Source organism: Trematomus bernacchii, unplaced genomic scaffold (genome assembly GCF_902827165.1).
Source record: "Trematomus bernacchii unplaced genomic scaffold, fTreBer1.1, whole genome shotgun sequence".
NCBI lineage: Eukaryota > Metazoa > Chordata > Actinopteri > Perciformes > Nototheniidae > Trematomus > Trematomus bernacchii.
The window spans coordinates 9,613,639-9,632,520 of NW_022987828.1; the positions used below are offsets into that span (position 1 = coordinate 9,613,639).

At 43.4% G+C, this 18,882-nt stretch overlaps 1 protein-coding gene and 1 long non-coding RNA gene across 2 annotated transcripts in view; both read right to left on the minus strand.

Annotated features, from left to right (window-relative positions):
* The window catches only part of LOC117499961, a 172,703-nt gene that overhangs the window by 143,184 nt on the left and 10,637 nt on the right, over positions 1-18,882 (minus strand). Inside the window, exons 10-12 of the mRNA XM_034152676.1 lie at positions 14,863-14,916; positions 14,639-14,704; positions 14,385-14,459 (exon numbers count right to left, since the gene is read on the minus strand). Of these exons, the coding sequence (XP_034008567.1) occupies positions 14,385-14,459; positions 14,639-14,704; positions 14,863-14,916 (195 nt within the window). The remainder of the gene's footprint in view (positions 1-14,384; positions 14,460-14,638; positions 14,705-14,862; positions 14,917-18,882) is intronic.
* LOC117499964 lies at positions 11,517-12,922 on the minus strand. The gene is made up of 3 exons (XR_004557743.1): positions 12,734-12,922; positions 12,480-12,554; positions 11,517-11,970 (listed from the first exon to the last, which is right to left on the minus strand). It is a non-coding gene; the product is annotated as an uncharacterized LOC117499964 (long non-coding RNA).

The following is an 18,882-nucleotide window of genomic DNA, read 5'->3' on the forward strand; positions in this document are numbered from 1 at the left end:
TTATTAACGCGTTAACTTGACAGCCCTAGTTTAAATATATCAACTACAATGTCAGCAGATGGCCTTACATGTTTGTCATGGCAGGAGAATGTCTGCATTCACACACTGAATACTCATACAGTATACTCCGGGTGATTTACCGTACGGTCAGTACATTACTGGCTAGCTAACGAGGCTATTCATGCAAGTTACAATGAATGACCGAACGTAGCAGACTACCCGTATAAGATTGCAATTATAAACACGTTATTGCTAGCCTAATATGAACCACTAGCTTTTGTTCATAGTAGTTTTATTACACTACATTATAGTTGCCGTAACTCCGAGCTACCGTTCATATCGTGTTTGCTACCAAGGTAAACAAGAAAGCTAGGTTAGCATATTATTCATGCAGGTTACAATGAATGACCGAACGTAGCAGACTACCCGTATAAGATTGCAATTATAAACACGTTATTGCTAGCCTAATATGAACCACTAGCTTTTGTTCATAGTAGTTTTATTACACTACATTATAGTTGCCGTAACTCCGAGCTACCGTTCATATCGTGTTTGCTACCAAGGTAAACAAGAAAGCTAGGTTAGCATATTATTCATGCAAGTTACAATGAATGACCGAACGTAGCAGACTACCCGTATAAGATTGCAATTATAAACACGTTATTGCTAGCCTAATATGAACCACTAGCTTTTGTTCATAGTAGTTTTATTACACCACATTATAGTTGCCGTAACTCCGAGCTACCGTTCATATTATGTTTGCTACCAAGGTAAACAAGAAAGCTAGGTTAGCATATTAGCTGGCAAGCTTACTGTGTTGATTAGATAGATCCACACTCCTACCACAACTACTACTAACGAATCTAAAACAACTAAGTTTCTCTAATATTTTATGATTTGCATTTGATTTCGTCCAGCCAGATCAGGAAACTCCTGGCGTATCTGGCGGACAACACACACCCGGGATGACCCACTGATGCCTCGTCCTAAAAAGCCCCGGCAGCCGCTTACAAAGCTGTGATAGGCAAGATGCCGAAAACGCCTATTAGGGCAGGAATGGATGATATACAGTGTATATATGTATATTTACGCATGTTCCTTTCGTACATTTCTAAAAATAAAGTTTGATGGAAATACTTAGTAGGCCTATCCTTTCTTCCCTGAATTATTTGCTCTATAACATATCATTCATATATAGCAAACCATGATTTGATTTCTCATCAAACAGTAGTAGTTCATTACAGGTAAAAATAACTTACTCTTCTATAACAACAGTTGTAGGTACAGTTCGGTTAGTTAGCGTATAAAATATACGGCTGTACCGACGCCATTATAAGACTGTTCCGCTGAGAGCGAGCCGAAAAAAGCACTGTTAGACATGGGCGGAGCCTCTCTGGTGGTTGACTAATCAGAACAGAGTGGACGAGCTGACCAATCGGAGCACACTAGGCTCACAGGGAGGGGGGGGCAAGAGCTCCAACGAGTCGTTTAGTGGAGAGAGTGAATACTGCTGAATACACTTACTTGACAGAGATGCTGTCTGCGAAACCAATGTGAGTTTGGAAAATTGCACAGTATAAATCTATTTTAGTATACCTCAACAATGTAATTATGATCAGTGGAAATGGCCATGACATGGGCCCTTTAAAGGTGGGGTAGGTAATTTTGGAGAAACCAACTCGAGTGCGCGAAAATTTGAAAATACACAGCCGTAAAAAAGATCTGCCACTTCCTTACAAAGCCCCTCCTCCAACACACACGAACGCGCACATGACCAATGAGGGCACGAGATAAGCTTGTGCACAGATGGAAGGCTGACAGGCAGGTAGGCCATCCAGTTATTTTAGCCGGGCCGGCTAAAATGATTGGTCGTGCTTTTTACAGTACTACGGCTTCCACAGATACATTTTTTTTATGGATTTTTTGTCAAAGCACTTAAGATATTCATTGCTATCGGGATGTTAAGAGCATTCCATGGAATATAACAAAAAGTGTATCTCGAGCCGGTTTCTCAAACTTACCTACCCCACCTTTAAAGGGGCCCTATCATGCAAAATGCACTTTTGTACGTCTTTTATACATGAATATGTGTCCCCGGTGTTCCAGGGAACTCACCAAGTGTCAGAAAACACAACCCTCTCTATTTTCCTCCATACCCAAATCTCTAAAAAAGGGGTGATCCAGATTTGAACACTGTCCTGACGTCAGGACGGTAGCGCTACGGCTATTGGGCCAACTCCACCAATCAGGAGGAGACAGCCACGGCCATTGCCGTTAGAAAGCGCTGGAGACGCTGTAGTACATATGCCAGGCCTGTAAGTGGCGCTGTAGTCTGCCACAAAAGCAGCGAAGAAGACTTGGTTACCATGGTTACCCTTCTGTTTATTCTCGCTGTGGCTTTCTTTCTCCCTCCCCAAGGCAAGCGTTTGCTCCCGCTGCAATGCAATCCCTCCCCGTCGAGGCAAGCACTGTAATTGTCACGATCTGTCTGTGTTGTGTTTTGTCTTGTCTTTTTCTGTCTTTGGTTTCCTGTTTTGTTTTGAAAAGTGTTCACCCCTGTCTTGCCTGTTGCTTCCTGTCTCTGTGTTCTTCCTGTGTCTGTGTTCCCTTCTGCCTGATTGCCCAATTGTGTTCACCTGGTGCCCCTGTGTTTTCTCCTCCCTCCTCACCTGTGTCTTGTTTGTGTGATTGGTCTTGTGTGTATTTTAGTTCTGGTTTTTCTGTCTGTCATTGTTGGTTCATTGTTTGTATTTGACTGTGTGTCACAGGGTAGTGTTCTGTGTTCTACTTCGTACCTTGGATTAAAGGAATATACTTGGAAATCTGCATTTGGGTCCTGCCTGCTTACTCAACCCTAACAGAATGAACCAACCAGCTTTGGACTCAGCAGACTCGGATCGTTTTGCTCCACAGGCAGAATGTCTTGGGTACTCTCTGGAGTACATTTTTTATTCTTGGAATGGCGCCTCTTCTAGACGTGGTAGAGAGGCTGCGTTGAAGGAGGCACGTCAGGAGGTTGCTCGCGAGCCCTGGCTTAGGAGCATGTTGCCTGAGTGGCTACAACTTTTCACAAGTAGTCCGGAGGACTTGTCCGAAGCCTCTAACCCTTTCCTGGGGTATGACCAGGCCTTGGGAGGCCCACAGATCCTCCAAAGAATCTCTAGGAGACGCAAGACCAAGATTCCAGCCCGTGCTCCAGTGGTTCCAGCTCCAGATCTGGCCCCAGCAGCCATTGTTCCAGCTCCAGATCTGGCCCCAGCAGCCATTGTTCCAACCCCTGCTTCTTCCCCATTTCCTGCTCCTGTCCAGGAGCCGTTCTCGGGCACTCGTCTGGCTTTTGGAGGTCCACGGAGCCTCCAAAAGGCTCCTAAGAGAAGGAGTCGCAAGCCCAGGCTAGCAGCCCGAGCCCCAGAAGCCATGCTTTGGGCTCCAGAACCGGCCCCAGCAGCCATGGTTCCAGCCTCAGTTCTGGCCCCAGCAGCCATGGTTCCAGCCTCAGTTCTGGCCCCAGCAGCCATGGTTCTGGCTCCAGAACCGGCCCATACAGCCATGGTTCCAGCCCCAGTTCTGGCCCCAGCAGCCATGGTTCCGGCCTCTGTTCCGGTCCAGCACGCCATATCTCTTCAGGGAAATCTTCTGGGCCAACATGAGCAGATGATGCGAGCCTTAGCTGAAAGCAATCAGTCCTTGGCTCTACACATGTCAAACCTTGCTGCTCAGGTCTCAACTTGGACGTCTTCTGCTGCATTTCCTGCCTCCGCCAATTCACCTGTGGATTCCACTCCAGCCCCTCGTGTCCTGTCGGTGGTCCGGCCGACTCCAGCACCTCGTCTCCTGTTGGCTCTCCGGCCGACGCCAGCCCCCCGTGTTTTGTCAGTGGTTCGGCCCACTCCAGCCCCTCGTGTCCTGTCGGTGGTCCGGCCGACTCCAGCACCTCGTGTCCTGTTGGCTCTACGGCCGACGCCAACCCCCTGTGTCCTGTTGGCTCTACGGCCGACGCCTACCCCATGTCCTGTACCGTTGGAGGTCCCGCCGACTACTCTTCTGCCGGGGGTCCTGCCAGCCCTGTGTCCTGTGCCGTTGGAGGTCCCGCCGACTACTCTCCTGCCGGGGGTCTTGCCAACTCCATGTCCTGTCCCATTGGGGGTCCCGCCGACAACTCTTCTGCCGGGGGTCCTGCCAACCCTATGTCCTGTGATGTTGGAGGTCCCACCGACTACTCTCCTGCCGGGGGTCCTGCCAACCCTATGTCCTGTGATGTTGGAGGTCCCGCCGACTACTCTTCTGCCGGGGGTCCTGCCAACCCTATGTCCTGTGATGTTGGAGGTCCCGCCGACTACTCTCCTGCCGGGGGTCCTGCCAACACTATGTCCTGTGATGTTGGAGGTCCCGCCGACTACTCTCCTGCCGGGGGTCCTGCCAACTCCGTGTCCTGTCCCATTGGGGGTCCCGCCGACTACTCTTCTGCCGGGGGTCTTGCCAATCCTATGTCCTGTCCCGTTGGGGGTCCCGCAGACAACTCTCCTGCCGGGGGTCTTGCCAACTCCATGTCCTGTTTCGTTGGGGGTTCCGCCGACTACTCTTCTGCCGGGGGTCTTGCCAATCCTCTGTCCTGTCCCGTTGGGGGTCCCGCCGACAACTCTCCTGCCGGGGGTCTTGCCAACTCCATGTCCTGTCCCGTTGGGGGTCCCGCCGACAACTCTCCTGCTGAGGGTCCTGCCAACTCCACGTCCAGTATCGTTGGAGATCCTGCCAACACCTGTTCCGCTGTGGGCCCTGCCAACCCCAGATTCTGTCCTGTTGGGGGTTCCACCGACACCTGCTCCGCCGGGTTTCCTGCCTACACCGTGTCCTGTCATGTTCAGGATCCCGTCTACACCTGTCCCGTCGGCTCCGGTTCCTGTCCGGCCGATACTGGGTCTTGCCCGGCCTCCGGAGCTGTCCCGTCGGCGCCTTCCTGCCCGGCCTCCGGAGCTGTCCCGTCGGCGCCTTCCTGCCCGTCCTCCGGAGCTGTCCCGTCGGCGCCTTCCTGCCCGGCCTCCGGAGCTGTCCCGTCGGCGCCTTCCTGCCCGGCCTCCGGAGCTGTCCCGTCGGCGCCTTCCTGCCCGGCCTCCGGAGCTGTCCCGTCGGCGCCTTCCTGCCCGGCCTCCGGAGCTGTCCCGTCGGCGCCTTCCTGCCCGTCCTCCGGTGCTGTCCCGTCGGCGCCTTCCTGCCCGTCCTCCGGAGCTGTCCCGTCGGCGCCTTCCTGCCCGGCCTCCGGAGCTGTCCCGTCGGCGCCTTCCTGCCCGGCCTCCGGAGCTGTCCCGTCGGTGCCTTCCTGCCCGGCCTCCGGAGCTGTCCCGTCGGCGCCTTCCTGCCCGTCCTCCGGAGCTGTCCCCTCGGCGCCTTCCTGCCCGTCCTCCGGAGCTGTCCCGTCGTTGCCTTCCTGCCCGGCCTCCGGTGCTGTCCCGTCGGCGCCTTCCTGCCCGTCCTCCGGAGCTATCCCGTCATGGCCTTCCTGCCCGTCCTCCGGAGTTGTCCCGTCAGCGCCTTCCTGCCCGGCCTCCGGAGCTGTCCCGTCAGCGCCTTCCTGCCCGTCCTCCGGAGCTGTCCCGTCAGCGCCTTCCTGCCCGTCCTCCGGAGCTGTCCCGTCGACGCCTTCTTGTTCGCCCTCGAGCCCGGCTCCCTGAGTGCCGCGGTCTTCGCCCTCAAGCCCGGTCTCCTGAGTTCCCCAGCCGTGGTCTTCGCCCTCGAGCCCGGCCTCCTGACTCTCCCAACCACTGCCTTCGCTCTCATGCCCGGGTCCCTGAGTTCGCCCGCTGTGGCCTTCGCCCCTTTTTGGACTCTGCCTTGCCCCCGGGCCGTCCGCCTGGGACCCCTTCCGGGCCCGTCCTCCGGACCCCCTCCACCCACCCTGTTGGTCTTGGTTGTGCGTCCCTCCTCCAGTCCCCCTCCACCCACCCTGCTGGAATGTTTTGGACTTTTTGGGACTTTTTGGGACGTCTGGGATCCGTCCCTTGAGGGGGGGGTACTGTCACGATCTGTCTGTGTTGTGTTTTGTCTTGTCTTTTTCTGTCTTTGGTTTCCTGTTTTGTTTTGAAAAGTGTTCACCCCTGTCTTGCCTGTTGCTTCCTGTCTCTGTGTTCTTCCTGTGTCTGTGTTCCCTCCTGCCTGATTGCCCGATTGTGTTCACCTGGTGCCCCTGTGTTTTCTCCTCCCTCCTCACCTGTGTCTTGTTTGTGTGATTGGTCTTGTGTGTATTTTAGTTCTGGTTTTTCTGTCTGTCATTGTTGGTTCATTGTTTGTATTTGACTGTGTGTCACAGGGTAGTGTTCTGTGTTCTACTTCGTACCTTGGATTAAAGGAATATACTTGGAAATCTGCATTTGGGTCCTGCCTGCTTACTCAACCCTAACAGTAATTCTCTCCGGTTAGTCCACCAGCAGATGACAAACACCCACCTCTCCGCCTCTTCCAAGGAACGAGGGGACCGTGCAGCAGAGTTTCAGTTTCAGTTTGTTTCGCCGGTAAAGATGTACGTTAAAGTTTAAATCTTCCGGACAAAATTAGAAAAGTGCCGATCAAAGGTCTTCTTTGTTATTTATTGAGCTTTAAAACAAATGAATAACGACTCTATATAATAAAACACGGAGATCTCTTTTTCTCCCCCTCTTCTAACAGCCCAGCAGCTGATCAGAGCATGTCTCCCCTCTCCTGCAGGGGGGCGTGGTCAGCAAAATCAGACCCGTAGACAGCAAACAGCACATAGAGCGAAATCAGGCATGGCTAAAATGCATGATCTGTTTGGTATTTTGAAAACAGAAACGTATAAATATACCTTATATAGGTATGGCCCTACAATATATCATTTAAATATAGCATGATAGGTTTTCTTTAACTGACATGTTGGATAGACGCATACTGTATACAAATAAAAATAAAACCTGAGTCTTGTAACCAACCTTTTAGTCCAGCGAAGAGGAGAAGAAAGCTCAGTTGAACAGTCATGTTGGCAAATGGGCAGGAAACCACTTGAACCCAAACACTGGCAGACTGATTCTTTAGTTCCTTTTTTGCTACACTTAATAACTCTACTTCTCCTCCTCCATCTGTAAGACAGACCCAATTAGTAAATGATGTATGTTTAGTTTGTGATATATACTCTTTATGCAGTTTGTTTTGCTACCACAGAGCACACATCACTCTTAGACACTTACTCTTGACATCTTACACACATCAAACAGATGAATGGAACGGATTTGTTTAATTCAGTTACAAATGTGTACAGTGAAATAATAAAAGCTAGAATACTTATGTGTCTTTTTATATTGTCTATTACATAGTTTGCTATTTGCTTAGTTTTCCCCACATGCCTAACATTGCTGTGTTTGGCGTCCTCTTCAGTCAGAGGAAGATTCAAACCAAAAGTTTTTTTAAATAAAAATGATTTGTAATCGACCAAATCTGATGAGATTGAATGCATGGTCATCTTTATTAATATAGTACAAGCAAAACATTTTATGATACTTTATTTGTAAGGCCGGATCAGAGGAATTCAGTGTTGTAGTCAAGTCACCAATTCACGAGTCCAAGTCACTCTTGAGTCACCACTCTTCGAGTCCGAGTCCAAGTCCGAGTCACCAAGGGAGAGTCGTAGTCGAGTCCGAGTCCAAGTCCGAGTCACCCAAGGAATGTCCGAGTCGAGTCTGAGTCCGAGTCATCATTACCTGTGTTCGAGTCCGAGTCCAAGTCCGAGTCACCCAAGGAGTGTCCGAGTCGAGTCCGAGTCCGAGTCATCATTACCTGTGTTCGAGTCCGAGTCCAAGTCCGAGTCACCTAAGAAGAGTCCAAGTCAAGTCCGAGTCACAAGTCTTCATGTATTAATCTTCGTGGATATATGTGTTAAAATGTAGCTGCTCCTCTACATTGCTTTTATCCTGTCATGTTATACTAATCTGTCTATTGAACTGCTGTGAAGCCAGTTTGGCTACAATTCTTGTAATAGGTGCTATACAAATATAAAGCTTATTACTAATATTAATATTATTATTATTATATATAAATAAACTATGTTTAAAATGAGTTACCTTTTAGAGAAGTGATTATATTTGTATGCCAATATTTTCCTATGGTAAAGTTTTCGTTTTGCACTTTTATTTTGATAGTAATAAGATCGGGACTCTTATTTTGAAGGAAGTTTTACCAGTTAAATCGGTTTACTGATAAAGATTTAGCCCCAGAAAGCACATGGCTACTTAGCATGCAAAATGACGTCATTCTGCATGTTAAGTAGCCATATGCTTTCGTGTTATCGGCTGAATCTTTATGTATTGATTATGTGGCAGGATGAGAGTCCTAATCCCTTGTAAAGGATATTCTCCTCGTTTGGCTCCTGTGAGCATATCACCACCAGGGGGCACCCTATAAAAGGGCAGAGGTTTCTAGCTGGCTGTCTCTTCTTTGTTGGTACACAGACCCGCCCCACTTGCATGTTTGCCGTGTTTGCTTCTGCCACCGGTGCAGTGGAGGATCCTCCGGGTGCAGCCTGTCAACGCAGCCATAGAAAGCATGAAGCTCTCTCCTCTCTGCGTCATCGATAGGAAAGCCTGATCGGGCCAATCCAATGATTAAGGGACATCTGCTGTTTTGCTTCACTGGAGAAAGTGTATTTATCCGCACAACTGCTGTTGATCCTGCCTAAATGTTTGGGCTACTGCTACTATATTGCTGCTTCTGATTGCTGCTTCTGTCCAGCTTTGCGTCGCCTACTGCGGAGGCTCGCTCACCAGTTAAAGTGCTGCTTTAACTGAACGCCTTCCTGCTGCCTTGCTTGGGCCGACACTCGAAGTGTGGAAGTCATTGAACTCTGGGGCTAACTCCCCCCTATAACTTGTCCTTACTTTGGCCAACTTGATTTAAATTAGTTGGTTTATTTTATTCTAGTTAATTGTTTATTTTGTTTAACTGAACCTTTTCTCTTGTGATTTGTTTTATTCTTAAATGTTTACACAAGTTATCTGTTTATGAGAACATATTTGCTATTGTGTTTGTTTATTACTTTGATTTACTTATTTAGCCCCCATTAACTGCATTTCCCTCTTTGTTTCCCTACTTAGTTACTGAGAGCTGAAGGTGGTGGTGCTGGTGTCCAAGGTGGTGGTTTTCCTCTCTTCTTTTGTGTGTGATGTGCTCCCCCGGGATTTGATTTCCTGCACGTATGACTGGGGTGATTTAAGTTTGGTTTGTTTGGGGATCCTTCCACTCACTCGTCGACCCTATCCCCCCACTGGTAAGCCTCAGCCCCTAATTCATTTTTTCCCTTTGTGCTACAGCCCTGTGTGACTGTTTTAAACTGCATTTTAAACTATTGACTTGTGCTAAATAAAATTGTATATTTTTGATAAATTGAAACCACGTCTCCGGCTCCATTAGTATTCGAACCTATGTGTCCTCTGAAAAAGTGTTAATATTTCCTTGGGTGAAACTCCCAAGGTGGCGTTGTCGGAATTGTGAATGGTGTAATCAAACCAACTTGAACAAATACATTCACCTATCCTCCCCTCTGCGGCTACTGCCACAATTAGATCACGTTACTCTGATGATAGTGTTCAAGACAGCCTATATGTCTGAACTCGATGTTTGGAGTAATGTGTTATGGAGCCTTCTCTTCAATATTGTTTCCACATAGAGCATTTGGCGCTGCTCTTTTCCAATGTGGAAGCAGAATGTGTGAAAGCATACAGCACGATGCGGGATGTGTCTCTAGACATCTTTAGACTGGAATAGCGGGGCCCAGTACATGAACTTGCCTCGCAGCCGGTGCACACGCCAGGATAGAGGACATCAGACTCCATAGAAAACTTGCTCGAGTCCGAGTCCAAGTCGGAGCGTCAATGTACAAGTCGAGTCCGAGTCATCATGGGGGGGAAAATTCACGAGTCCGAGTCCGAGTCCAAGCCAGCGTACGCGATAATTCACGAGTCCGAGTCCGAGTCCAAGTCATCGTGCGTGAGAATTCACGAGTCCAAGTCCGAGTCGCGTCAATCAGTGCGCGAGTCCGAGTCGAGTCACGAGTCCCGAAAATCGGCACTCGAGTCCGACTCGAGTCCGAGTCCAGGACTCGAGTACTCCATCTCTGGAGGAATTAGAATTAGAGTTCACTAGATAACAATGCCTCTAGTGCACTTTTACAATATCATTTACTGTAGACTTTGGGACAAGGTCCACATTTCCAAACAAAAGAATTGCACTTCAGGCATATGGACTGAAACTTGTTCATTTATTTAAAACATTACAGTTTTTCTCGATTGCTAACACACACAAATTATACATAAAGTACAATTATTTGAACTGACACTCAAAGAGCAAAACATTGGCTCAAATCTCCAAAACTCTAAACACGTTTTCAGCTTTTCACACAATTTGCAAATCAACATGGCACTTTTTGCAAACCACTGCACACGTTTCTCCACGTAAAACACAGGAATCTGACATAAAGTCACGTGTTAGCAGGTTTAAAACACTGATATTCAAAATGCCTCACACATGGACCAATAATCAAGAAACACGTTCCACCTGACCAAACACCTGATAGCATAATTGTTGGCTCATCAATCAGGATGTTAGCACTATAAAAGCACCACAGGTGAGTACTTTCTTACAGCAACAATGGAAGCCAACATGGATGCAAGAGGAAGAGGAAGAGGAAGAGCTGGGGTGAGAGTGAGAGGAGGAGGAAGAGGTGGGTGAGAGTGAGAGGAGGAAGAATGAGAGGTAGAGGTAGAGCTGGAGGGAGAGGACGTGGACAAAGAAGAATACTCTCTAATGAAATCCGGGCCACTTTGGTTGACCATGTTATCAACCATGGTTTGACGATGAGAGAGGCTGGACAGAGGGTTCAGCCTAATATTTTTTCTACTGTATTTGACAGAAGCATCATTTTTGTTTTGCGTTACCGAAACAACTGTAACTATGTGCTGAGATGCATGTTGCACAATGTTATTTTTGAACAAAATATGATTTTTGTCAACAACTCATTTGTATTTCTTCATTTACTGTATTTCTGTAAACTCAAGCAATCTTTCTCTGCAGAAACCTCTATGTACAGAGCATAGCCCATACGAGATGAAAGTGCTTTAGATTATGCTCAGCAGTGTGTAGTTGGGTGGTCAAACAATCTAGTATTATGAATGAAGTGTGTTATATTTGGTGCAAAAGTTTGCATTTGGTAAGTGTTTATGTAGTTTTGAGTGCAGTTCTTCATTTAGCAGGAGAAATGAGGTGTTTTGCACTTTGGGTGTGTGGTTTTGTGAATTGTGTTTAGTGTTCTGAGAAACTGAGCAATTTAAAAATAAATGTGTGTTAGCAATCGAGAAAAACTGTAAACCACGACAACCATTTTAAGTATGTGTCAAACACGCACAGTGCATACAAAGTGGAGAGATAATATTAACACTACATGTGCCATCAGAAAGTTGATGTTTCAAACAGAAGAGTTCATTATATAAGAAGAAGAAGACAAGGAGGATGGCAGAAACTGAAATATCAACTTGTGATTTATTGCATTATCATGTTTATTTTAGTTGACTTATTTTGTACTTTAAACATTCATGTTCCATCAAACATTAAACAACAAAAAAACATAACACAAGACATAAATGAACAAACATAATTAAACAAAACCTGTAAGATTTGTTTGGTTCCTCCTGCATGTTCAGGAGCTTGGTCATTTTGTACGAGTGTAGAAAGCTTTTGTCAATGCATAAAATCTTTTGAGCTTAAGGATATGAAGAAAGGGGAAGGGGAGAAAAAAAAAAAAAAAAAAAAAGCGGTTTCTGCAAAGCCAAAGATCAGATGTCGGCAAGTTGCAAGACTGTCATCTAAAAAATGACTCCAGCGATGGGTATAGATGTAGGGTAGGGGGAACATTCACAGGTTTCTCTGGTGCTAAGCCAACCTGCTTTATGTTACATCATCTTCTTCCGCTTGAATCTGTTGCATAAGTGAAGAAAAAATGACATTAGGGAGGAAAGATCAAAGATGAAAATGACTTTTGCCTAACAGCTCTAACAGGCTGGACACAATGCTTTGAGCTAAATGCTAACGTTACATTGTCCTAACAATGTCAACAAAAGGCTGAAGTACTAATGTTTAGCAGGACTGTTTACCATGTTCATAATCTTAGTGTAGCCAGTATCAATGCCAACCTTTGCTAGCACAAATCCAAAAGGATAACCGAGGCTGATGGAAATTAGCTTTCATAGTATTTGGTCATTATCAACAAACTACATTTCTGACCTGATTATGGCGCTATATGAAAATGTAAGGGATCACCAAATTCGTAAGGATACATTATTTGGACACCAGGACCATCTGTACCAAATTGTTTAATGATCCATCCAACAGAACAGACAGAAATCGGCATCAATATATACACGCTTCTATTTTGGGGTAAAAGCTTCACTATTATCATAGAATACAACATTTAAATTAAAATGTACCATTTGTTTAGTTTGACGTTCTACAGCGACCACAGAGGAGTACATCACGTCCACATCTCTATTAGCTTCTGACCACTGTGGAAGAAAGAAGAGACGGACACAATCACATCAATTTAACAATTTAACTTTTGTTTTTGCTTCATAAAAACAAATGTTTATGATGAAATAATAAATGCTGCCTGAGAGAACTTATCTTTCTACTTCTGTAATCCTGTTGTGAAATGCAAGTTGTGTTTTTATTGGTTAAGGGTTACCTTTTCTGAAGCTCTTCTCATGTGTTTAACATCGCTGTATGTTACTTCCTCTTCAGCGAGACCAAGCTGCAAACCATCAACATGAACGTGAACAATTCTTCCTTTTTGGGGTAAACAAGGTTCCATTCTTGGACCATTACTGTTTTCTCTGTACATTAATGACTTGCCTAATGTATGTCCTGATTTGAATGTACAAATGTATGCCGATGATGCGGTCATCTTTGTACAGGGGAAACATACTGAAATTATCTCATCCTGTCTCTCAAATGCTTTGGACAAGGATCAACACTGGCTGAACAACATTTGCTTACAGTTAAATGCAAAAAAAACAGTATGCATGATGTTCAGTAAACGACCAGTCAAAATCAAAGGATCCAATGTGTTTTTAAACGGAGCAGAAATAGAACTAGTCCCCCACTTCAAGTATCTTGGAGTCATATTGGACTCGAACTTGACTTTTAAGAAACATATTAAGAAAGTATCCAATACCATTCAATTCAACTTGCAACATTTTAAACAAATCACACCTTTTTTAACTGTCAATGCTGCAAAGTCATACCTCCACTGTATGATTCTATCCCACATTGAATACTGTTTGACAAACTGGTCGTTTGCTTGTGCCACAAACCTGAAACCAATAGAACAGCTGTACAAGAGAGCTATCAAGGTGTTTGAGAGAAAGCCAAATTCATACCACCACTGTACCATCCTTGAAAAACACAATTTCTTGAGTTTTGACAATTTTAAGTCTTTTAAAAGTATGTGTTTTTTTTATAAATGTTTACATGGACTGCCCCCCCTCCCTTAGGGGAATTCATCCACAAAAAAGACACTGGACGCTGCACTAGGTCAGAAACCAGAGGAGACTGTGAAGTCCACCGTAGACTGACCACTTTTGGACAAAATGTCCTCTCCATTAAAGGCAGCTCATTGTGGAATAGCCTCCCAACTGAGAAAAGGGATTGTCCCACTCTCAATAGTTTTAAAGGTCAACTCAGAGAATGTTTAAGAAACAACCAGACGTGCAATCACCGCTAAATGCACTTTAACACAGGGGTATCTCCTCTTGCACTTTATGTAGCACTTTTATCTTTTCTTGCGCTTTATATGTCGTAGCTGCTATATTGTGGTAAATACTTGTGTATGCTGCTCTTGCTTAAATGTTTTATGTAAGGGACTGCGGATGGAAATTAGCTCAAAGCTAAATCTGGCACTGTTACGCTTAACACATTTGACTGTTTTAAGTGTTCATTACTGTGCATTGTCCCTGCCAAATAAACGATTAAATAAACAGATGATCATTTGAATCACCATAAGAGTTTACCCAAAACCTAATTCTAATTAGTTTTTTTATTCAAATGTGTAATGTTCTGTGCCAATCATTTTACACAGTGTCTTACCTGACCTGTCTTTCTCTTTTTCTTGACAGTACTGTATGTTACTTCTGCATTAGACTGTGTTAAAAGAGCAAAGGACAGAATTTGAACGACAAATATGAACCAACAGCCTAATGTTCAATTGTTTAATGATCCATCCAACAGAACAGACAACAATGGCCACCCATATATAGACACGCTTCTATTTTGCCTTCAAAATGTGGGGTAAAAGCTTCACTATTACCATAGAATACAACATTAAAATTAAAATGTACCCTTTGTTTAGTTTGACGTTCTACAGCGACCACAGAGGAGTACATCACGTCCACATCTCCATTAGCTTCTGACCACTGTGGAAGAAAGAAGAGATGGACACGATCAGATCAATTTAACAATTTAACTTTAGATGTTGCTTCATAAAAACAAATGTTTATGATGAAATAATAAATGCTGCCTGAGAGAACTTATCTTTCTACTTCTGTAATCCTGTTGTGAAATGCAAGTTGTGGTTTTATTGCTTAAGGGTTACCTTTTCTGAAGCTCTTCTCATGTGTTTAACATCGCTGTATGTTACTTCCTCTTCAGCGAGACCAAGCTGCAAACCATCAACTTGAACATGAACAATTCTTCCTTTTTAGGGCAAACAGTGATCATTTGAATCACCATAAGAGTTTACCCAAAACCTAATTATATATAGTTTTTTTATTCAAATTTGTAATGTTCTGTGCCAATCATTTTTACACAGTGTCTTACCTGACCTGTCTTTCTCTTTTTCTTGACAGTACTGTATGTTACTTCTGCATTAGACTGTGTTAAAAGAGCAAAGGACAGAATTTGACAAATATGAACCAAAAGCCTAATGTTCAATTGTCCTTTTAGAAAGAAGAAAATAGTATGAATAAGAATAAGAGTAGGGTAATAGTAATTATGACAATATACATCATATGTAATAAGTGTTAATGTGCTGTCTATAGTGATTCATTGTAGCTTCAAAGGGACAGTACATTAAAGTCGTATTCTATCTGGAATTACTGCAGTGTGAAATTAATTAATTTAATTTCTTGTAAATAAATGTATTTGGAAAATAATTATCATGTCTTACAATTATTGTGGCTGGGGATTCGTCTTTGGTCTGTCCTAAAAGTGAAGCAATACAAAAAGTATTTTTAGTGACAATAATGCACAGTTACCTGCATTAATAGTAAATATATTTATGATTAACCCACAATAATAAAAATGTTATTATTTTGATTGAGCATAATTCGGCATAGACTTACTGTGCTTTTTTAACATAAACCAGATAAACATGGCCACCATAACAATGAAGATCAGCAAACTCAAAGGGATGATGAAGGCTTCCAAGATTACTGAAACACTGCAGCAGGAATAAATAAAAACACACAATACAAATGACAGACTTGTATAAACAGTCAAAATGTGCATGATTACGAGAAGGTCTCTCACCTTAGCTGTTTACCTTCAACAGTGGAAAGTGGTTGGTCTGCAGAACTAGTGGTGTGCTTCACAGGCTCCGTGGTGTGCTCCACAGGCTCAGGGGTGGCAGGACTTGTTGCTGCAAAAGTGAATGTAATGACATGTGGATATAGCTATTAGAGTAAAATGACATTAATAATTGCTAAGATTTCATTTTTATTAAATAAATAAATTAGAAATGTGTTTACCCAACACATATTAAAAATGTTATATTTTTTATTTAGAATTACTTATAACACTTACTAGTTGTAGGTTTCTCAGTAACAGTTATGTGCACTGGCATCTGTAAGTCTCCTTTAACACACCAATACCAGCCGCTGCTCTCTGTCCTCAGTTCGCTCAGAGTCACAGTGAAAACACCATTCTTGCGTGCACTGATCTCGACTCTTGCTCCATCTATTGATCCAGACCGTGTCACACAGGAGCCGCCGAGCCTGCACCACTTCCTTTCTCCAGAGTTTTGACAGTGACACTTGATGTTTATGTTATCTCCTTTAAATCCTGTAATCTCTTGCTGATCCACGTAGAGACTGGGTGTACCTTGATGGAGAACATCATTCATTTAAACTCGTGAGCAGCGTGGTTAGTACATGCTGCTCATGTTTCAAATATGTTTGGCATATATTTACATCTGGTGAATACGTTATTTGAGAAAATGAGGTAATTGTAATATTAAAGTGTTGATATTTCACAAAATATTTGAAAAGGGGGAATTGGGCTCTTACTTCCAGTGACTGACAGGTGGAAATACTCTTTGAGATCGGGTCCATCTTTAATCTCCACAGCACACCAGTAATAATCAGTGTCCTCTCCAGTCAGATCATTTATAGTCACAGTGAAGACTCTTTGTTTTTTGTCATCAGAGATGGAAAACTTTCTTGAATTTCGTTGGTTTGTTTTAATCACGTAAGAGCAGGAGATCCAAGTAGATCCTTTACACAAGTATTTCACATGCTTTGTGTACTTTGACTCATACAGACATGGGATAGTGATCGAACCTCCAGCTCTCACTGACACTTTACTGACTGTAGTTATGCTGTGAATTCCTGCAACAAGAGCAAACCCAACATTTTAAAAGCCATATTCAATCATAATTATCCATGTTACCTTCTGACATTACCATGTGAAGCATACAATAAAATATTCACAATGATACAATTATTCTGTCACTGACCTGTGAGTCCGGTCAAAATGAGAAGGAAGCCGAGATGAACAGCCATGTCAGAGTGTGAGCGGACCAAACAACATGTACGAACTGATGCTCTACTTCCTTTGTTCCTAAATATAAAATGCACAAGTTCAAATATGGGTCCCTCCTATAAGGAAGTTGCGTTTCATAGGTTAATTGTGTAATATATATATATCATTATTAGTGCAGTTGGGGAGTACCCTACTCTTACATAATAGCTTCGATGTAGAAAACATGAACACAACATTTCAAAAGAAAAAACCAGCACTTCAGGTTTATGGACTGAATTGTGTTAATTTATTTAAAGCATGACAGTAATAACATGAAATGATTAAAAACATTTGTTTAACCCAAGTGGGTTGAGTAACGGAAATATCAAGTACCTGTCATTTTAACAATTGAAATCAGACATAGATAATAGTAATTTCCAAAGATACGGAGAGAAACACTAGGTATTATGGGTACTTTTTATGGGCAGTAAGCCTCAAAAACAGATAAAGTCCAAGTCCTTTTCAAGTTATATATGTGTGACACCACCAAGCTAACCAGTGCCCTTAAACGACTTCACACAATCACCGTGTTTATTCTTTGCATATCTGTGGTGTTATAGCCTTATGGTTTAACAAAGAGGATGTCTGACGGAGTAACACAAACCCTGTTTGAGGAACCACAGATGAGACGATACATTTGGCTGTTTTCAGTTACATTATACCATTTTGTTGCTCGAAAAGCTAAATAAAAGTGATTGTACTGTACAGTAAAGTCAACTGTCATCATTTATAGTCATTCCAGAACATGTCATATATGACATGTTAAAGTATAAAAAGTGTTAGCATATCAAAGGTTAAATATGAGTTTCTAAACATCTTAAAGATGGAAGTAAGAACTAATTAATTAAAGTGAGAATAACATGTAAGTAATACAGTTGAAAAACATAAAAGTTATCAATGTTGTTGTTTTTGTATGCAGGGGAGGGTTCAAAAAAAGGTGAGATGACTACAGATGAAAAAGGAGAAGGAAGAAGTTACAGCACGACCAAACAAAGCTGTCTGCTAACAGAGAGATACGAGATTAACAGACAGACAAACATTTCAATGTTTTGTCGGTGCTGAGCCACAATATACTTTACTGTAGAATGTAGGGTAAGGTCCGGTGGATACATATGTTTTTAACAGAAGACCAGCACTTCAGGATTAAGGACTGAAACATGTTCATTTCTTAAAACAATGCATTAGAAATAAATGCAAACTTTTTTTAAGTGTGTGTAAAGCATGCACCATACAGTATATAAAAAAGTGGAGAGATGACACGAGTACTGCAACAATATGATTAGAGAAGTGATGTTTCATCCAGAAGAGATACGAAGACGATGGGGATGACAACAGAAACAGGCCGATCCATTAGTGAGTTATTGTGTTTGAACAATTTTTATAACTTTTTTGTATTTTACATATAATTATTCATTTTACATCGAAAATCAGACAACAAACATCACGATAAAAGTATATATTTAGATATAAAATGTTTTGGTTCCTCCTGCAGCTTCTGACTTTTGGTCATTTTTAAGAGTTCTTTTGTCAATGCCTTTGGGAAACCCCTATTGAGCTTAAGAAGGTTCATAAGATGGGTTTTGTTAGCTTGTTGACTTTAAGATGCTTGTTACGCCCATGTCAGTACTTGTTTGAAATGTTTTGCAGCAGTGTGGAGAAGAATACCTTCAAAAAGAAAGAAAAAACAAATGACAGCAAGTTGCAAATTGTCTAAAAAAAGACTCCAGTGATGGGTATATAGATGTAGGGTAGGGGTTACATTCACAGGTTTTTCTGGTGCTAAGCCAACCTGCTGTATGTTACATCATCTTCTTCCGCGTGAATCTGTTGCATAAGTGAAGAAAAGAATAGCATGAGGGAGGAAATATCAAAGCCATGATCAACTCATACCTTACTAACAGCTCTGTCAGGTTTTACATGGAGCTCTGAGCCAAATACTAACAATGTGCACAATGAGAAAGCTAAATTACAAATGTTTATCAGGAATGTTTACCTGCTAACATGCTAAAAAGTTGCCAAATAGCACTATCACAGAGACAA